The sequence below is a fragment of the Theropithecus gelada genome, chromosome 10 (assembly GCF_003255815.1).
Source record: "Theropithecus gelada isolate Dixy chromosome 10, Tgel_1.0, whole genome shotgun sequence".
NCBI lineage: Eukaryota > Metazoa > Chordata > Mammalia > Primates > Cercopithecidae > Theropithecus > Theropithecus gelada.
Genome location: NC_037678.1, coordinates 18368358 through 18387314, shown reverse-complemented (window position 1 = coordinate 18387314; position 18957 = coordinate 18368358). Strand labels below are relative to the sequence as shown.

The 18957-nt window shown below is 44.8% G+C and overlaps 1 protein-coding gene across 3 annotated transcripts in view; it reads left to right on the top strand.

The window, feature by feature from the left end:
- The window catches only part of SLC5A1 (solute carrier family 5 member 1), a 73879-nt gene that overhangs the window by 31287 nt on the left and 23635 nt on the right, over window positions 1-18957 (top strand). For all 3 annotated transcript variants that reach the window (XM_025399287.1, XM_025399290.1, XM_025399288.1), the window contains 5 exons: window positions 12172-12277; window positions 13394-13474; window positions 14764-14984; window positions 15225-15360; window positions 16240-16347. In XM_025399287.1, coding sequence (XP_025255072.1) covers window positions 12172-12277; window positions 13394-13474; window positions 14764-14984; window positions 15225-15360; window positions 16240-16347 — 652 coding nt within the window. The remainder of the gene's footprint in view (window positions 1-12171; window positions 12278-13393; window positions 13475-14763; window positions 14985-15224; window positions 15361-16239; window positions 16348-18957) is intronic.

Sequence of the window (18957 nt, the reverse complement as noted above, 5' to 3'; positions counted from 1 at the left end):
TTTTTCTTGGAATCAGCTGTCTGGGCCTTTAATTGCTAACTCTCTGGGGAATTTTTACTCTCTCTTTCTCTCTCTCTCTCTGAACCCAACCACTGGGGCTGCCCCTCTACCATTTAGCCTGCTGTACTTGCCAACCTAGAGCTGTAGGCCCACTTTGCAGAACTGAGATTTCTCAAGGATTGGAGGGCCACTGGGGTACCTTTGAAAGCTGGGCAGAGTTCTTGGCTGACCTACTGGAGCAAACATTATGTTTCTCCTCCTCCTCTTTCCTTCCTTTTCCTTCTTCCTTCTTTTTTCTTCTTCCTTCTACTTTCTTCTTCCTTTTCTTGAGACAGGGTCTTGCTGTATTACCCAGACTGCCAGACTGGAGTGTGTGGCATGATCATAGCTCAGTGCAGCCTCTACCTCCTGGGCTCAAGCGATCCTTCCACCTCAGCCTCTTGTGTAGCTGGGGCTACAGGTGTGTTCCACCATGCCCAGCTAATTAAAAAATTCTCTTGTAGAGATAGGGCCTCACTATGTTTCCCAGGCTGGTCTCAAACTCCTGGACTCAAGCAATCCTTCTGCTTCAGCCACCTAAAGTGTCGGGATTATAGGCATGAGCCACTGTGCCCGACCTTGTGTTCCTTCTTTACTTCACTTTTTCTTCCTTGAAAGTGTTCAGGTCAATTCCTCTTAATTGCAAAACAAAACAAAGCAACAACAAAAAACACACAAAACAACCAGGAAACCACTAAACTTCTGAGATATCTTTCTGACAGCCCAGAAGATGGAAGGAAGAGAAAAATTTGCTTATAGATTTCAGTGTGCATTTTTTTTTGTCCCCAAGGTGACTGTCAGTCTGATAAAGGTGAAAGCAATGGTATAAAAAGAAAAAGAAAAGAAAATGTAAATGATAAGGAATAAGAGAAAGAAAATAGGACTTTGGTAAGAAAACTACCTTGGAGAATAATTGAAGAAGCTGGCTCCTAGTCTGTTCCCCTGCCCACACTAGCGGGTGACCTGGGGCAAACGTCATAAAAGCTCTTTAGAGCTTAGCTTCTTTATGAGTAAGATGGGGATAATAATTTCCGCCTTGCCTGGATCACTGGGTGTTGGTGAGCATCCAGTGAATTTATTTGAAAGCACAAAGTGTTCTTGAAATGTAAGATATAATGGTAATGAGGCCGGGTGCAGTGGCTCATGCCTGTAATCCCAGCACTTTGGGAGGCTGAAGCATGACGACTGCGTGAGGCCAGGAGTTTAAGATCAGCCTGGGCAACATGGCGAGACCCTGTATCTACAAAAAATAAAAAATATTAGCCAGGAATGGTGGTGTGCACCTGTTGTCACAGTTACTCAGGAGGCTGAGGCGGGAGGATCACTTGATCCCAGGAATTCAAGGTTGTGAGCTATGATCGCACCACGGCACTCCAGCCTGGGTGACATAGTGAAATCTTGTCTCTAAATAAATAAATAAATAAAGATATAATGATCATGAACATGGTTGAGAGCCTTCAGCACTCTCTGCAAGCAGCTCTCTGGGTTGCAGCAGGGCGGAGAGAAAGGTGGTATTTTCTGAGATCACATAGGGAGTAACTCCAGCTTTTCCCCTTAGCCAGCAGTTGCAAAGTGCTCATCGCTCTATCAAAAGGGTTGTCTCGTTGCCTATGATCAATTTTTCTCCCTCTTGTTGTTCCCCCCTATCCTGCACCAAAGGCGAGATTGGTCCAATCTCAGTATCTTGCAAAAGATCTGCCCTGGCTGAGATGTGAGTTGGGTTGGATCTGAGTTGAGCCATCTACTCTAGTTAGGTAGGGTTCTGAAAATACAGTTGCTAGTGTTTCTATTTTCCTGATTACTTAAAGTTGAGACAACAGCAACATTAAATAACATTTGCAATTTTTTTTATTATGGAAAATTTTAAACATGCATCAGCAAAGATAGAATAGGATAACAAGCACTCATGGACCTAACACTGATCACTTAGCTTTAACAATTATCAACATTTTGCCATTTTTGGTTCATCTATCCTCTTCGAATTTTTTTCCCAGTAGTATTTTGTTTTATTTTATTTTTTCCAACTTTTATTTTAGGATCGGGGTACATGTACAGGTTTGTTATATGGTTAAATTGCATGTCACGGGAGTTTGGTGTATAGATTATTTTGTCACCCAGGTCATTAGCATAATACCCGATAGTGTTTTGTTCCTCACCCTTCTCCCATCCTCTGCCCTCAATAAGCCCCAGTATCTATTGTTCCCTTCTTTGTGTCCATGTGTACTCAGTGTTTGGGTCTCACTTGTAAGTAAGAACATGCAGTATTTGGTTTTCTGTTCCTGCATTAATTCTATTAGGATAATGGCCTCCAGCTCCATCCATGTTGCTGCAAAGGAAGTAATCTCATTCTTTTTTATGGCTGCATAGTATTATGGTGTGTATGTGCCACATTTTCTTTATTCAGTCCACCACTGATGGGCATGTAGGTTGATTTCATGTCTTCACTACTGTGAGTGGTGCTCAGCAGTATTTTAAATCAAATCTCAGATACCACGTGATTTCACCGTAAATTCTTCAGAATGTACCTTTGACTTTTAAAAATACAACCATTCTGCTATTATCATATCTAACAAAATTTACAGTAATTTCTTAATTTAGGTAGTTTAATACCTGGCCCATATGAAGATCTTCCTAATCATCTGAAAAATGTTTTCTTACAGTTTGTTTGTTTGAACCAGGATCCGAACAAAGTCTAGATCACATTGCATTTGGTTCTTTCTTTAAAGGAAATATACATATATAAGTCTTCAGCCTACTACAGTTATTTTTCCCTTTTACATTATTACCTTCCTGTCCTAGCCTACATGAATAAACTTTTTTTTATTGGGTTACATGTCTATTTGTTGTTCAGTTGTGAAAGTTCTTTATATATTCTGCATGCTAGACCCTCATCAGATATATGACTTGCAAAAATTTTTTTTCCCATCCTGTGGGTTGTTTTTTCACTTTCTTGATTATGTCCTCTGATGCACAAAGGTTTTAAATCTTGGTGAAGTTCAATTTATCTATTTTATCTCTTGTTGCTTATGCCTTTGGTGTCATTTCTAAGAATCCATTGCCAAATCCAAGGTCAGGAAAATGTACCCCCTTGTTTTCTCCTTAGAGTTTCATAGTTTTAGTGCCTATATTTAGGACTTTGATCCATTGCGAGTTAATTTATGTGTATGGTATGGCCATGTGCTACCATGCCCAACTTCATTCTTTTGCATGTGGATATCCAGTTCTCTCAGCACCATTTTTTGAAAAAATGATTGTTTTCCCACTGAGTGGTCTTACACATAAGTTTTTACTGAACTTGGTGAAAACATGCTCTTGCTGATAATGCTGTTAAGGTTTTGTCTTGGAGTTGGGGCCAACACCTAGGAATAGTGCTGCCTCCTTGTGTAGCTTCCTGACTCACACTGCTTCTGCCCTTGACCCATGCCTTTGTGCTTTCTCCACTAACGTCATGATTCAGCCTCATTTACTTTATCCTTCTCTGCTTCAGGGTTGGTGTTTTTGTTTTTGTTTTTTAGATGTAGTTTCACTCTCGTTGCCCAGGCTGGAGTGCTGTGGCACGATCTCGGCTCACTGTAACCTCCACCTCCCGGGTTCAAGTGATTCTCCTGCCTCAGCCTCCTGAGTAGCTGGAATTACAGGCACGCAACACCATGCCCTGCTAATTTTTGTATTTTTTTTAGTAGAGATGGGGTTTCACCATGGTGGCCAGGCTGGTCTCGAACCCCTGACCTCAGATGATCCACCCACTTCGGCCTCCCAAAGCGCTGGGATTACAGGTGTGAGCCACTGCACCTGCCCCCCAGGTTGGTTTTTAGTTGTAAGATGAAAAGCCTGGGCTTTCCCATTTTATTTGATTAGAGACCCATGTGCAGAGCCTGGACTGGGAAATGCTGGGAAGGCTAGAGAAATAGGGCTTTGGCTTCCTGAGGAAGGGCAGTGCATCCATCTAAGAATAATAAAAGGTAATGTGAGCAGGAGGGTGAGGAGGTCAGACTGCAATGAGCAGGAGGGTGGTACCTGTCTACTGTGCACGTAGAGAAGGGTGCTGGGCCTCCCCTTCTCCCAGGCAAGTGTCCTCCAAGTCCACAGTTCAAGCAGGTGAAAGTCTGTGGACTGCAGTTGCCATGGTAAGAGCACTCTTTGTCCTCAGAGCTGGTGCAGGGGTGGCAGGGGTGGTCATATAAATAAATTAGGTGCCCAACCTCTCTCCCTGCCTTCTCTATCACCTCACCTATTTTTCAAGTTACTGATTAAACCTTCTTGGACTTGGGAGCCCCCAGGGAGCCGAGGGACAGCCTCTTTTAGCTCAGATCCGGATGGAGCCCATCCCCCAGGAGCCTGCTTTTTCTAAATTTGGCTTTTGAATTATATCTGTTGTGGGCTGTTCCCTGTGTGTGTGATTTTTGGGGCTCCTTACCCTCCTCACCCTCCTGCTCACATTCCCTTTTCTCTTCTTGGACAGACGCACTGCCCTCCCTCAGGAAGCTAAAGCCTGATTTCTCCAGCCTTCCCAGCATTTCCCAGTCCAGGCTCTGCACACTGGTCTCTAATCAAATAAGACTGAAAAGCCCAGGCTTTTCATCTTATAATTAAAAACTAATGCTGAAGGAGAGGAGGAGAAAGTGAAGGAGGCTGAATCATGATTTAGTGGAGGCCATGACCAACATTATACTTACTCCATCCATTGCCCAAGACCAGGGATCCCTTGACAAACACATAAGAAGTTTGATAGCTGCCCTCTATTTAGTGCCAGTCTCTTCATTTAGTTTCCAATAGGGGTTTTACTTACACCTTCTCCAGTTCTCAGAAGAGTACAGCATGGGTAGAGATTTCTATTATTTGTTTGTTTACTGAGATAGGGTATTGCTCTGTTGCCCAGGCTGGAGTGCAGTGGCATGATTATGGGTCAGTGCAACCTTAAACTCATGGGCTCAAATGATCATCCTGCCTCAGCCTCCTGAGCAGCTGAGACTACATCCATGTGCCACCACGCCCAGCTATTTTTTACTTATTTTTTTAGAGATAGGGTCTCACTATGTTACCCAGGTTAGTCTTGAACTTCTTGCCTCAAGTGATCCTCTTGCCTTGACCTCCCAAAGTGCTGGGATTACAGGTGTGAGCCACCACATCTGGCTGGGATTTTTATTTTATTTTCCATTTTATGGGAGAGAAAACTGAGTCTCAGAGAAGTTAGGTAATTTCCCCCAAATTACACAGCTGTTATGTGGCAAAGCCAGGACTTGGACCAGGGTCTCTCCAGTGCCAAAGTCTGTCCTCAGAGTTCTGCCCTGTGCTTGGATGGGATGAAGGCATAGAATGAGGGGATGGGATAGATCATGTGGTCTTATGTCCTGCATTTTCATTTTACAGATGGGGAAACTAAGGTCCAGACAGGGGAAGGGACTGTGAGGGGCTAAAGAAGCAGAACTGGGATGAGAGGCAGATTTGTGACCCTGAAATCTAAACCTTTTGACATTATATGCCCCCTACCTTCTAAGTCTTTCATTCTTCCAGTACAGAGTAGGTTAGCATTCAAGACCCTGGGAAAAATGAAGACAGCCAGTTAAATGAACCTCACAATATAAATGAGTTGCCAACAGTAGGATTTGAGAGGACTGTGAGGAGAGAACATCAGCTGCACACTGGGTATATGAAGGATCTGAAGGAGGAACATCTGGACAGAGGGTAGGGTAGGGAGGGATGCAGACAGGCATGGCTTTGTCTTTGTAAATTCGGCTGGTTTTAGGTTCACCATGGGTCACAGAGCATGGAATTTAAAAAATAATTACATCGATATCAACTGTACTTTCTAGAAGCTCACTTCAAGACGCACAGGAATGCAGGGCTCATGGACAAAAGAAAATAACTGTTCATTAACAAAATATGGTGATAAGGCATTTATATTGCACACAAACCAAGATTCATCAATTGTATGTGTGCGTGGAAGGGCACGGATGGTTTGTGATGGGTGAGAAGAGAGGAGGGATGGTGTGAGATTCCCGTCCAGAGAGCAAACATCCAGGGACCTGCCACGAAGGCTTGGGAAGAATGTAGGGATCCAGTGGGGGTGTAATTAATGGGAGAGAGGAGAAAGTACAGGGCATTGTAGCTGCAGAGCCCAGATATGGCCCAGACCACTGGGCAGCTGTGATGTGGAGCCTTGGCTATGGCTACCATCTTTTGGTCACATATTTTTGGGCTCCGAGACTCAGAACTGATTGTCCTTCCATGAGCTCCTGAATTTTATTGGCTCCCTTGAGCACCTGCCTTATCAAGCTCTGAGAAGCATTCCATTCTGTAAAATTTCCTGGCATGTGCATCTTATGCAAATGTGCACAATCCCTGGAGATAAAGCCTCAGATTTTATGACTTACACATGATGACTGAATGTTCACGTCCCCGTCTGTGTTTCCTGGGGCTGTTATCACAGATCACAGCTACAATAAATGTTTACAGCAATTCTGCTGTCCATTTTGGATCCTTGGGTGAAAAGAAGAGCTTTGGCTTTTGCTTAAGATTTGAAGGCTCATTCCCAGGGCCGCTCACTTTCACAAGTGGAAAGAGAAATATGAATAATGGGGCTTCACCATCTGAAACCTCAAGGCTAGGCAGGATTTATTGAGTGCTCAAATACATCTTGGTTAGGACCAGAATGGACAGCAAACACACGCATATAAAATCACTGGATCTCAAAACATCAGAGCCAAGGTGAAGCAACATGCCCAAAGCTCCCAATCAGAGACTCAGTTACTTGCAGATGCTTTCCAACTGGGGTCTGTATTTTTATTCCCCATGAGTCCCATGGACATTGTTCACCCAAATTTTCAAAGTGATAGGAACAACACCCCTGGGCTAAATCCAACACATGATCTATTTTCGTAAGTAAAGTTTTACTGGAGCCCAGCCAAGACCATTGTTTGTGTTGTCTGTGGCTGCTTTTATGCTTTAATGGCAGAGTGTGACAGAGACAGTAAATGCAAAGCATAAAACATTTACTCCCGGGCCCTTTACAGAAAAAGTTTGCCAATCCTTGACCTAGAGGACCGTAATTTTTTATTTCATTTCTAGTTGGTTTTGCTTACAGCATTGGAGACATTTTCTTCTTTCCCTTCCGTCTCCCCTTTCCCCCTCTCTCTCCTTCCTTCCTTCCTTCCTTCCGTCCCTCCCTCCTTCCCTCCTTTCCTTCCTTCACTCCCTCTTTCTCCCCTTTCTCTCTCTTCCTCTGTTACCTTCCCTTTCTTTCCTTCCTTCCCTCCCTTCCTTCTCTCCCCCTTCCTTCGCTCTCTTGCTTTCCCTTCGTTTCCCCTTCTTCCTTTCACTCTCTTTCCTTCTCTCCCTTCCCTTTGCTTTCCCTCCCTCCATCCTCCCCCCTACTCTCTTTTAAGGACTAACATTAGTTTAGGGAAAGAGCAATCTGGGATAAGCTGTGAAACAAATGGTCTCATAGGATTACAGGACAGTTCTTTTATATCAAAGGTGGTTCTGTATTCTTTATACAGTCCCCTATTTTTATAAATAAAAAATTTAATGAAATACTTCAAACATACAGGAATGCAGAAAGAATATAGCAAACACCCTTATATCCACCACTCAGATTTTATAGATCTTAACAATTTGTTATATCTGTAGAAAAGAAATATAACATTACAGATATAGTTGAAGACCTATTTATACCCTTTCTTGGTCTCATTTTCCTCTTTCCTGAAAGGTGAATGCTGTCTTGCACTTGGTATGGATTCTTGTAGTCTATGTTTCTATATTTTTACTACATATGTATGGGTACCCAGATAGCGGTAAAGAATATATTCTGTTTTAAAATTTCTGCTTCCTGCACTTTTGAAACTGTAGGAAAAATGTAACATTGGCATTTAAAAATCTTGGGGTGGGAGATGCCCACTGGAACTGCAGTACCAATATTTTCATATTTTGGCCTTGCTCAAATTGTATGTATTCTTTCACAAAGTTGCAATGAGAATATGCACACCATTTTGTTGCCTTCTTCCCACCCCAACCATCAAATTGTAAATGTTTTCTAGTTTCAATTTTCATAATTATTATTTTAGGGGCTGCAGAACATACTGTTGACATATAATTTTTAGAAAGCCATTTAAAAATCCTCTCGTGGACAAAAATCTCTTGACAGTGGTCACTTTTGGGCTACTTTTACTTTTCAGTGTGTAACTTCTATAGTTTATTTTTTATTTTTTAATTTTTATTTATTTTTGAGACAGAGTTTTGCTCTGTCACCCAGGCTGGAGTGCAGTGGCACAATCTCGGCTCACTGCAACCTCTGCCTCCCAGGTTCAAGCAATTCTCCTGCCTCAGCCTCCCTATTAGCTGAGACTACAGGCATGCGCCACCACACCTGGCTAATTTTTATATTTTTAGTAGAGACGGGGTTTTACCATGTTGGCCAGGCTGGTGTCTCAAACTCCTGACCTCAAGGGATCTGCCTGCCTCAGCCTCCCAAAGTGCTGGGATTACAGGCATAAGCCACTGTGCCTGGCCTGTGTTGTTTATTTTAACTCCCCCCGCCACATACATTATTTTATTTGAGATTTTATTTTAAAAGTAAATTTAAAACTTTTTCATTGTTGTTAAAAAAGACCTTGCTGGCTGAGCATGGTGGCTCAGGCCTATAATCCTAGCACTTTGGGAGGTTGAGGTGGGTGGATCACAAGATCAGGAGATTGAGACCAGTCTGGCCAACAGGGTGAAACCCTGTCTCTACTAAAATACAAAAAAAATTAGCCAGGCGCGGTGGCACGCACCGGTAGTCCCAGTTACTCGGGAGGCTGAGGCAGGGGAATCACTTGAACCTGGGAGATGGAGGTTGCAGTGAGTTGAGATCGCACCGCTGCACTCCAGCTTGGCGACAGAGCAAGACTCTGTCTCAAAAAAAAAAAAAAAAAGAAAAAAAGAAAAAAAAGAAAAAGAAAAAGACCTTGCTCTCTGTAGAAAATATTCCAGAAAGGAGGTCCCTTGTCGATGTTTTGAGGATCAAAATAATGCATGTGCCTAAAAGTCCTTGGTAAACTGTAAAACTCTCTGAACATGAAGAAAACAAAAATATAAAAAAAAAAAACAAAAACAAAACAAAACAAAAAAAACACCCTAGTGGGTTTGTTTGGCAGCTAGGAAGAACCAAAGACTAATGTCAGAGCACCCAGACTGCAGTGGCCTTGCTCAGCTGGAGTCACCTACACGAGCTTAGCTAAGGTATTCCCAGCCTGGCCTTTGGCATGCCAACGGCAGAATTCTTCTCTGAAGCTAGAATGACTCATGTGAGGAAGAATTTGTCCTAGGTTTCTTCAATTCACCAGGGAGCTTTCCTTAGAATTCTTTATCTGGGCCGGGCACGGTGGCTCATGCCTGTAATCCCAGCACTTTGGGAGGCCGAGGCAGGCGGATCACAAGGTCAGGAGCTCGAGACCATCCTGGCTAACTCGGTGAAACCCTGTCTCTACTAAAAATACAAAAAATTAGCTGGGCGTAGTGGCAGGGGCCTGTAGGCCCAGCTACTCGGGAGGCTGAGGCAGGAGAATGGCACGAACCTGGGAGGTGGAGCTTGCAGTGAGCCGAGATCGCGCCACTGCCCTCCAGCCTGGGCGACAGAGTGAGACTCCGTCTCAAAAAAAAAAAAAAAGAAAAAAAAAAAAAGAGAATTCTTTATCTGTACTGTTAGAAGGAAATAGAGTATCATAAAAACAAGACTTCCATTAGCCCAACACTTTACAGAAGTCTTTGAGGTCCTTTATAGCATTATCTTAGAACTTACGTGTTACTTCTTTGTGACTAATGACAGCAAGGCACATATTAATGAGGGTATCACAGTCTACTATGGCGTGTTGTCATAAAGCATTAAAAATTAACTACTCTGGAAAATAAACCAACCAAGGGCAGTTTAAAGGCAGTATCAGCTTTGTAATCTTTTCCTAGCTTATTTACACTTATTAGCTAATCCACCAAATCAAAAGGGTGTGCATTTAACAGAATTTCACTGCAATCAGTGAATGGGACCCCTTGAATTTAAGAAACCTTATGGGACTGTATAGAGGCATGAGAGGAGAGGGACCAGCATTATACATACTCATTACAATTTCAAGTGGCCCAGTGTGCAGAGTCAGGAAGAAGTGGCCATTTCACCTTTGGCAAGACTTATGCACCACAGGGGACCTTCCTCCTCTTGGGCTACTGCAGAGGGCAAGGCAGAATGGAAGCGGTCCAGGACCCAGGAGGAGAATGCTTTCCTCACTGCTGACCTTTCCCACTTCCAACCACTGAGAATCACAAGCCCCTGGAGCCAGGACTTCCTGCATAAACACGAAGACACGGAGAATTAGAGAGGAGAAATGTTTTGCCCAAAGGCTTGCAGGCCTAGAGTGGCGGCAGTGGGGCTAAAATGCTGGTTATTCTGACTGCTAGCTCCAGGGAGAGAGGAGTTTCTTTCTAACTCACCATCTCTCCTCCCACCTCCTGGCTCTGCCTCCCCTCCTTCACCAGGAAAGACAGTGACATTCGGTCCCCTGGGTGAGAGAATCTTCAGGGGAGGTCTGGGCAGAGGGGAACTAAGGCATCAGGTCCTCAAAAGACCCACCTTGGGGGAGGGGGTCGAATCACCCTCCAGGGCTCACGTGTTAGCTCAGAAGCATGGAGTTGGTATTAGATGTGCTCTCTGCTAACTAACCGAGGGAGGGAATAGGAGATTCTCATAGGAGGGACAGGCAAGTGTGGGGGGAAACCTTAAACACTGGAGGGCCCTCAGGAACAGCAATGCGATGGGGACTGGGAAATGGGACTAGAGAGGAGATGCAAGATGTAAGAGGAGATGTGAGAAGTGAGAGTCCAACCCTACTGGCCCATCCCCAAGGCTCCGTCTGGGCGCTGTTTGCATGCCGTGAAATGTTCGGATTTGTGCAGTGAAACAGCTTGTGCATTCATTCCATCTAGGGGAAGTCCAGTTTCTTCCACACCTGGAGATTTGGAAACAAAAGACTCAGCTGGGTGCAGTGGCTCCGCCTGTAATCCCAGCACTTTGGGCAAGGCAGACAGATCACGAGGTCAGGAGTTCAAGACCAGCCTAACCAACATGGTGAAAGCCTGTCTCTACTAGAAATACAAAAATTAGCTGGGTGTGGTGGCATACACCTGTGATCCCAGCTATTCAGGAGGCTGAGGCAGGAGAATCGTTTGAACCCGGGAGACAGAGGTTGCAGTGAGCTGAGATCACGCCACTGCACTCCAGCCTGGGCGACTGAGTAAGACTCTGTCAAAATAAATAAATAAATACAGTAAATAAAAAAGACTCACCATGATCATCCCTTAATACTACCCTCCCTGGTATTGTTTTGGAGATGACATGAACCTGTATTTGGGGTGACCCTGGTGCTCTCTGCTGGTTTATATGAGCAACTGCACCATCCCGCCAGGTAGAAGGTTCATTAAGAGACAGGAAGGAGGAGAAATGGTGAAAGTGGAAGAACTGCATCAAGAATTCAGGAGTGAAGAGGGAGCAGTTCTCCCAAAAATTACATGAAATAATCTAAATAAAACCAGCAAGTACCAAGGGGCTGCTACATAAGAGGTGCTTGGTGATGTTCTGGTTGTGTTTGAGTCAAGATGGACTGCATCTGGGTTGGGGAGTTAAAATTACAAACTTGCTAAGTTTCTCCCCACTCCTGCGGGGGCTGGTGTTTCTCACCAGGACTCAGACTTGCTTTTGGGAATGAGTTCTGATAAACCTGTGTACACTGAGGTGCAAAAGATGGACAATAGCTCAGAACAACAGTCTGCAGGTGACTTGCAAGGAACGTCTAAGTGTTAATAGTCGTTTCTTGGCAAAAATAGTTCCATAGTTCAATGAGTTTGTGAGATGTCATGTACCATGTTCCCTCCCTGGGGATGACCATACATGGCATATATTAAAGGCTCAGAAAAGTTGTGTGGCGAAGAAACTGCCTTAACTCTGTTTAGCATTTTACAGACCTTTTTGACCATGGAATTCTTTTTCTCATAGAACACCTATTATCATCTTGAATAAAGCTTGCTTGGAAAATCAGGAATAGAGAGACCACAGGCCCTGTAGGCAGCTGACCTCTCTCCCTCCTAACTCTGCTTCTCCTCTCTTTCCAGGCAGACATCTTCTCGGGGGCCATATTCATCAATCTGGCCTTAGGCCTGAATCTGTATTTGGCCATCTTTCTCTTATTGGCAATTACTGCCCTTTACACAATTACAGGTGAGTTCATTCAAATAAACCAGCACCTCAAACCCAGTTCGGGATTAGGCACTAGTGAAGGATAAAGGGAAGTAGGAGAGGTGTTTTTTCCTCCTGAGGAGGAGACATACACTCAGGTAACAGTTTGGGATTGCGGTATTTGCTTAGTCCCCACTCACAGACCCTACAAGTTATAAGAGTGGTTTCAGAAAGCTGTGGTGTTGGCTGGGATAGTCAGGGCAGCTTCTCACAGGAGTGCATGCAGAGCTGGGCCCTGTGGGTTGCAGAGATGACTTAGCTAAGGTGGGAGAATCAGGGCAGTGGCAGGTGCAAAAATAAGTGAGCACAAGGGGAATGGAGGCAGGTTGGACAGGCAGATGCTCTTGGCTGGAGGAGGGTGGCCACTGAAGGATCCTGTGTGGGTTTGGGGGGACCATACAGCTTGATAGTTCAAATGAGGTCACAGTATAGGGGCTCTGAAAGCCAGACAGAGGCCTTGGATTTGATGTGTCGGGGACTGGGAACCCCTGTAGGGAGGGAGAAAGGAAGTGACTCACATACAGAGGTTTTAGAGGAAGACTCAAGTGGTGACCCAAGAAGCTGGTGCTTGAATAGCAATCGGGCTCCTTTGCAGAGGGGTCACTCTGCCTCCTTGGCGGGGGTGGGAAGGATCAGCTTTAGCACTTGCTGCTTGACTGGAGCCCCACAGCTTTGGGGACTAATAAAAAGGTAGACATAGAAGTGGCCCTTTGAAATGTGCCAATTTGGTGATGTCCCACCATCTCCACAGCTAGCTCTTTGCTCCTCCTTGCCTTGTGTGTGGAAGATGCTTCCTCTTACCACAGAGGAGCCATCTCCTTTGAGCCATCTTCTGGCTCAAAAGGGTCACACCAGACTCTTTCCTCTCAAGTAGGGAGAAGCATTCGCTACTTCTATGACAGGTGGAGTTGTGGGAACATGCTGAGTAGCAGAATACTGTAACAGGACGAGAGGGTGAAGGAAGGAAAGGCAGACGGACGACTGCAGGGGTGTTCTCAGAAGGCCAGCAGGAAGTAGAGGGTGGAAAGTGGGGAAGGAAGCAGGTAGACAGGTTGCCCTCCACACGAGGTCAGATGTGTTGTCTTCTTGCCTGCTTAGGGGGCCTGGCAGCAGTGATTTACACGGACACCTTGCAGACGGTGATCATGCTGGTGGGGTCTTTAATCCTGACTGGGTTTGGTAAGTGGGGCCAGGGCAGGCTGAGGAGGTGGGAGCAGAGGTAGAGGGCCTCAGGAATAGAAAGGCAAGTCCAGCCTCTCTACCTGTTGCCAGACTAGGCAGTGAGCTGAGGAGTGCTCTGCCCTTCCAAAGGGAGGGTCCAGCCCAGATGGGCTGTCATAGTGCGTATGCAGGGTCAGTTTCCTCATCTCTGGAAGACTGAGGTTGGGTCTGGTCCTGGGTTTTCTGCTGCCCTCTTTCACCAGTCTGGGCTAGTGGCTGTGCTGTGAGCCTGTGATAACATGGTGTTCTGTTTTCAGAGAAACTGGACAAAAAAAGGATAAGGCTAAATATCCATCAAGCTAAATCTATTCAAATGTTGTGTCTTCAATCTTAGGCTGTATCTTATCTACATTTTGATGTCAAATGTCCTTTTATGAATTGTTGATAGTGGGTGATAATGTTCCTTTTAATGCCCTTATTTGGCAAAATTAAAAACTTGGCTCCTCAGTGTTGGCCCTCCAATTAATTTTTTCTTTTTCTTTTTTTTTTTTTTTAACTCGTCTATGAAATCTTAAAGACAAGACTAGAGAACCTAGGTAAGGGTACTTATTATGGGAGGATAGAAAGTACATTTTATTTCTAGGTGCTCAAGGCCAACTTTGTATCCTGCAAAGACTCGTATTTGCTCTTCTCTCTTCTGTTTTCTAAGGACTTTCATTTGGTTTTCCCCAACAGGCCCTGGGTGTTAGCAAGGCAGGCAGTGGAATGACTTATTCAAGGACACACAATTGAGAGGTGGCAGGTTCCGGATTTCTCACCCATTCCCTGTCCATCCCACCACACTGCTGGGTCCAGGGGTGGTAGGTGTGGGTCCGAGGTCCCAAAGGCCACTGTGTGTGTCTAGGTCTGTGTGTCTCTATGTCTGAGTCCAAGGCTCCAAAGGCCATGACTGACAGCAGAGGGTGAGGGAAAAAAACAGAGTCTTTGTATGTGGTCCCAAACCAAGGTCTTTCTTTGATTAATGAAAGTCCCTTCCCTTTTATAAAGAGGTTTACAGTTGGAGCACTTTTACAAGTTATTGCTTTGGTCCCCATAATAGCCCTCGAGGGGGCTAGGCAGGGCTACTAATCTCATTCTATGGATGAGAAAGCTGAGGCCCAGAATGGGAAGGTGACTTGCCCAAGGCCACTCAGTAAGGGCTCTGTCCGTGGGTTGGGTCCTCTCAGTTTCTCAGGCATCTATGAAAAGAAGCTGCTATGAAGAGCTGAAGGTTTCAGAATGTTCATTTCTGTACCAATGTTTTCCAGCTTTTCATGAAGTGGGAGGCTATGATGCCTTCATGGAAAAGTACATGAAAGCCATTCCAGCCATGGTTTCTGATGGCAACAGCACCTTTGAGGAAAAATGCTACACTCCGAGGGCCGACTCATTCCACATCTTCCGAGATCCCCTCACGGGAGACCTCCCATGGCCTGGGCTCATCTTTGGGATGTCCATCCTTGCCCTGTGGTACTGGTGCACAGATCAGGTACCCAAGCTGGATGTGCGGGACGGACAGAGTCTTCCCCAGGGCGCTACAGGAACTCCTGTCTGTCTGTGGTTTATAGGGTTGGGACAGGGAGGGGAGAGCTCAGGTGGTTTGTGAGTTGCCATGCCCCAGTGATACAGGAGTGCCAAGTCAAGGACCCAGGATGGCGAAGCTGGGAAGTGCAAGGGTGTCACAGGGTCTCTGGTCTGCATACCTCCCTTACTGGGCTTTTTCTGGCAGGTCATTGTGCAGCGCTGCCTCTCAGCCAAGAATATGTCTCACGTGAAGGCCGGCTGCACCCTGTGTGGGTACCTAAAGCTGCTGCCCATGTTCATTATGGTGATGCCAGGAATGATCAGCCGCATTCTGTACACAGGTAATAACTTCTGCTGGACCCACAGGCCACTCTCCCTTTTTCTGTCTCCAAGTCACTTCTAAAGTTCTATAGCTTCCAGCTTCCTTTTTTTTTTCTTTTTTTTTTTTGAGGCCAGGTTTCACTCTGTCACCCAGGCTGGAGTGCAGTGGTGTGATCATAGCTCACTGCAGTCTCCAACTGTAACTCCTGGGCTCAAGTGACATTCCTGCTTCAGCCTCCTGAGCAGCTGCGACTACAGGTATGTACCACCATGCCTGCCTCATTTTTAATTTTTTTTTTTTTTTGTAGCAATGGGAATTTGTTATGTTGCTCAGGCTGGTCTCGAACTCCTGGCCTCAAGTGATTCTCCTGCCTTGGCCTTCCAAAGTGCTGGGATGATAGGCATGAGCCACCATGCCTGGCCCTCTAATATGTTATGGTCATATCCAAGCATTATTGTTTCTGTGCTAGACAGTGAGCAACTTGAGGGAACTTTTGGAATTGTCTTTCCTGGTCTCTTACATTGACAACTGTTTTCTCCTTTTTTTTTGTTTCAAATCTCCTAAAGTTATGACATGCCTCCAGGTCACTTCTCCCTAATAATATTTGCTCAACTGTTGCTCAGTCTCTTGCTCCCTCCCTCCCACCCTGAACGGTTCTTTGATTCCTTTCCTCCTTTTCCTAGAAATTGTCTTTCTTCCTTAGTCAGAGCTCATCAATGTGTCAGGGCCAGCAGGGCAGGGCAGACACCAAAGGGCTCTGTGGAGAGCTGCACTCCCACGGAACCACTTCAGGGCCTTAGAAAGGAATATCCTGTTTGAAACCTTGTTTTAAGAAGATGAATTTTGGAAATATTTCCCCAGTGTCTGCTTGCTGACATGGCTCTTCATCTCTTCCCAGACAAAATTGCCTGTGTCGTCCCCTCAGAATGTGAGAAATATTGCGGTACCAAGGTTGGCTGTACCAACATCGCCTATCCAACCTTAGTGGTGGAGCTCATGCCCAATGGTGAGAGTCTTTCTTGGGAGGCTGGTTGGATTTAGGCACCACCTAGATTTCTGTGGACCTTCTGGGCAAAGCCATTTCTTAGTCGGGGGGTTACGAAGGAAAGCACCATTGTGGGTGTCCTCAGTTTTTGGACATGTCCTTTCTCAGTGGGAAGGAGACATATGACTTGGTTGGGTTCTATGAGTTCTGGGACTTGCCCATCAGTCAGGCTTGGAAAGGAGATGATCTGAACACTTGTTAGAGAAAAACATGACTTTTCCATACTCATATAGAAGGTCTTTCAAAGCTCTCCAACAGTGGATGTAAATTAGCACACTCTTTACGGAAAACTGGATGGTAGTCCCTCAAAAAATTAAAAATAGAACTACCATATGATCTAGCAATCCCATGACTGGGCATATAGCCAAAGGAAATGAAATCAGTGTTTTGAAGAAATATCTGCTCTCCCGTGTTCACTGTAGCATTGTTCACAATAGTCAAGATGGGGAATCAACATAAGTGCCTATCAATGAATGAATGGATGAATGGATAAAGATGTAACATACAGTATATACACAATGAGATACTATTCAGCCTCAAAAAGAAGAAAATTATGTCATTTATGACAACGTAAATGAACCTGGAGAACATTATGTTTAGTGAAATAATTTAGACTCAAACAAATGCCACATATTCTCACTTATATGTAGAGCCTTAAAAAGTCAAATTTGTAGAAGCAGAGAGTAGAATGGTGGTTACTAGGGGTTAGGGTGGGGATCTGGGAAGATGTTGGTCAATGATTACAAAATTTCAGTTAAGAGGAATAAGTTCAAGAGATTTATTGTACCACATAGTGACTACAGTTAATAACAATGTATTATACACTTGAAAATTGCCAAGAGTAGATTTTAACTGTTCTCACCACAAAAAATGATAAATATGTAAGGTAATGCATATATATGCTGATTAGCTCAATTGAGCTAATGTACAGATATTTCAAGACATCATATTGTACACCCTCAATATATACAACTTTTACTTGCCAATTAAAAAATATTTTTAAAAAGCCCTCCAACAGATGTTAACATGAAGGCTTGAACTAGGTCCAAGGGGTTTTACCTGGAGAATGAATTGACTTTTATGCTCTTCCAAGGAAACACATGGGGAAAGAGGCAAGATTTCAGCTCTAGGATGAGGGGGTCTGAGGCAGTAGATGGATGGGATTCAAGGCGGCTTGTCACCATAGAGAATCTGTTTCCCTAGAAGATTGAGTGAGTACTTAGCTGTGACTCCCAAATAGCTAGAGTTTTGTAGTTGACCTGTGGGATTATAGTCATGTTTCAGAAAAATCTCCTAATTCTGGCTCAAGGGATACAAATCTGGCTAGGGGGTTAGGTTAGGGGGTTTCAGGAGCACAAAACTTCAAAGTTATTACTCAGAAAAATTTAAGATAAACCTATAAAATTGTATTACTGAAAAGAAACTTAGAGACTAGTCAAATCCCTTCATTTTACAGTGGGGGAAACGGAAGCCAACAGAGGGGACGTGAGTTTTCCAGGGCCAGGCAGGAACGTGGTGTCTGGCATTTGGCCTGCTTAACGCTGCTCAAGGCTGGAATAGAGGAATTTGGGAGAGTCTTTTAAAAAATTAAAAAACTACAAACTTCATGCATGACTTTGGGCAAACCACTTGCATTTCAATTATATAAAAATGGGAGTAGTAGTTAACTAGTCTACTGAGCTGGGCTGCTTATTCATTAAGGTTACAATTAGCAGGAGTCATAGTGACTCTTCTAAAGCTCTGGCATGGATTGCACTGGCCTCTGTGGAGTGTTTATATTATTCCTTTAGGTGGGCAGACCCTCCTAGTGAGGACTGGAGCTCTAAACATTATGCGGGAGTGTACTGTGCACAACAGAAAGATGTGTGGCATGCAGAACAAAATGCTGTACTTCCCTGTGCCATTGCCAGTCCTTCCTCGTGGCTGTAATCTGGCTTCAGTAAATACTGCATTCCTTTTTTTTTTTTTTTTTTTTTTTTTTTTTTTTTTTTTTTTTGAGGCGGAGTCTCGCTCTGTCGCCCAGGCTGGAGTACAGTGGCGCGATCTCGGCTCACTGCAAGCTCCGCCTCCCGGGTTTCCGCCATTCTCCTGCCTCAGCCTCCCGAGTAGCTGGGACTACAGGCGCCGCCACCACGCCCGGCTAATTTTTTTTTTGTATTTTTAGTAGAGACGGGGTTTCACTGTGTTAGCCAGGATGGTCTCGATCTCCTGACCTCGTGATCCGCCCGCCTCGGCCTCCCAAAGTGCTGGGATTACAGGCTTGAGCCACCGCGCCCGGCCCCTTTTTTTTTTGAGATGGAGTCTTGCTCTTATCACCCATGCTGGAGTGCAATGGCGTGATCTCGGTTCACTACAACTTCCGCCTCCCGGGTTCAAGCAATTCTCCTGCCTTGGCCTCTGGAGTAGCTGGGATTACAGGCACCTGCCACCACGCCCAGCTAATTTTTTTGTATTTTTAGTAGAGAAGGGGTTTCACCATGTTGGCCAGGCTGGTCTCAAACTCCTGACCTCAGGTGATCTACTTGCCTCGGCCTCCCAAAGTGCTCGGATTTACAGGTGTGAGTCACCACA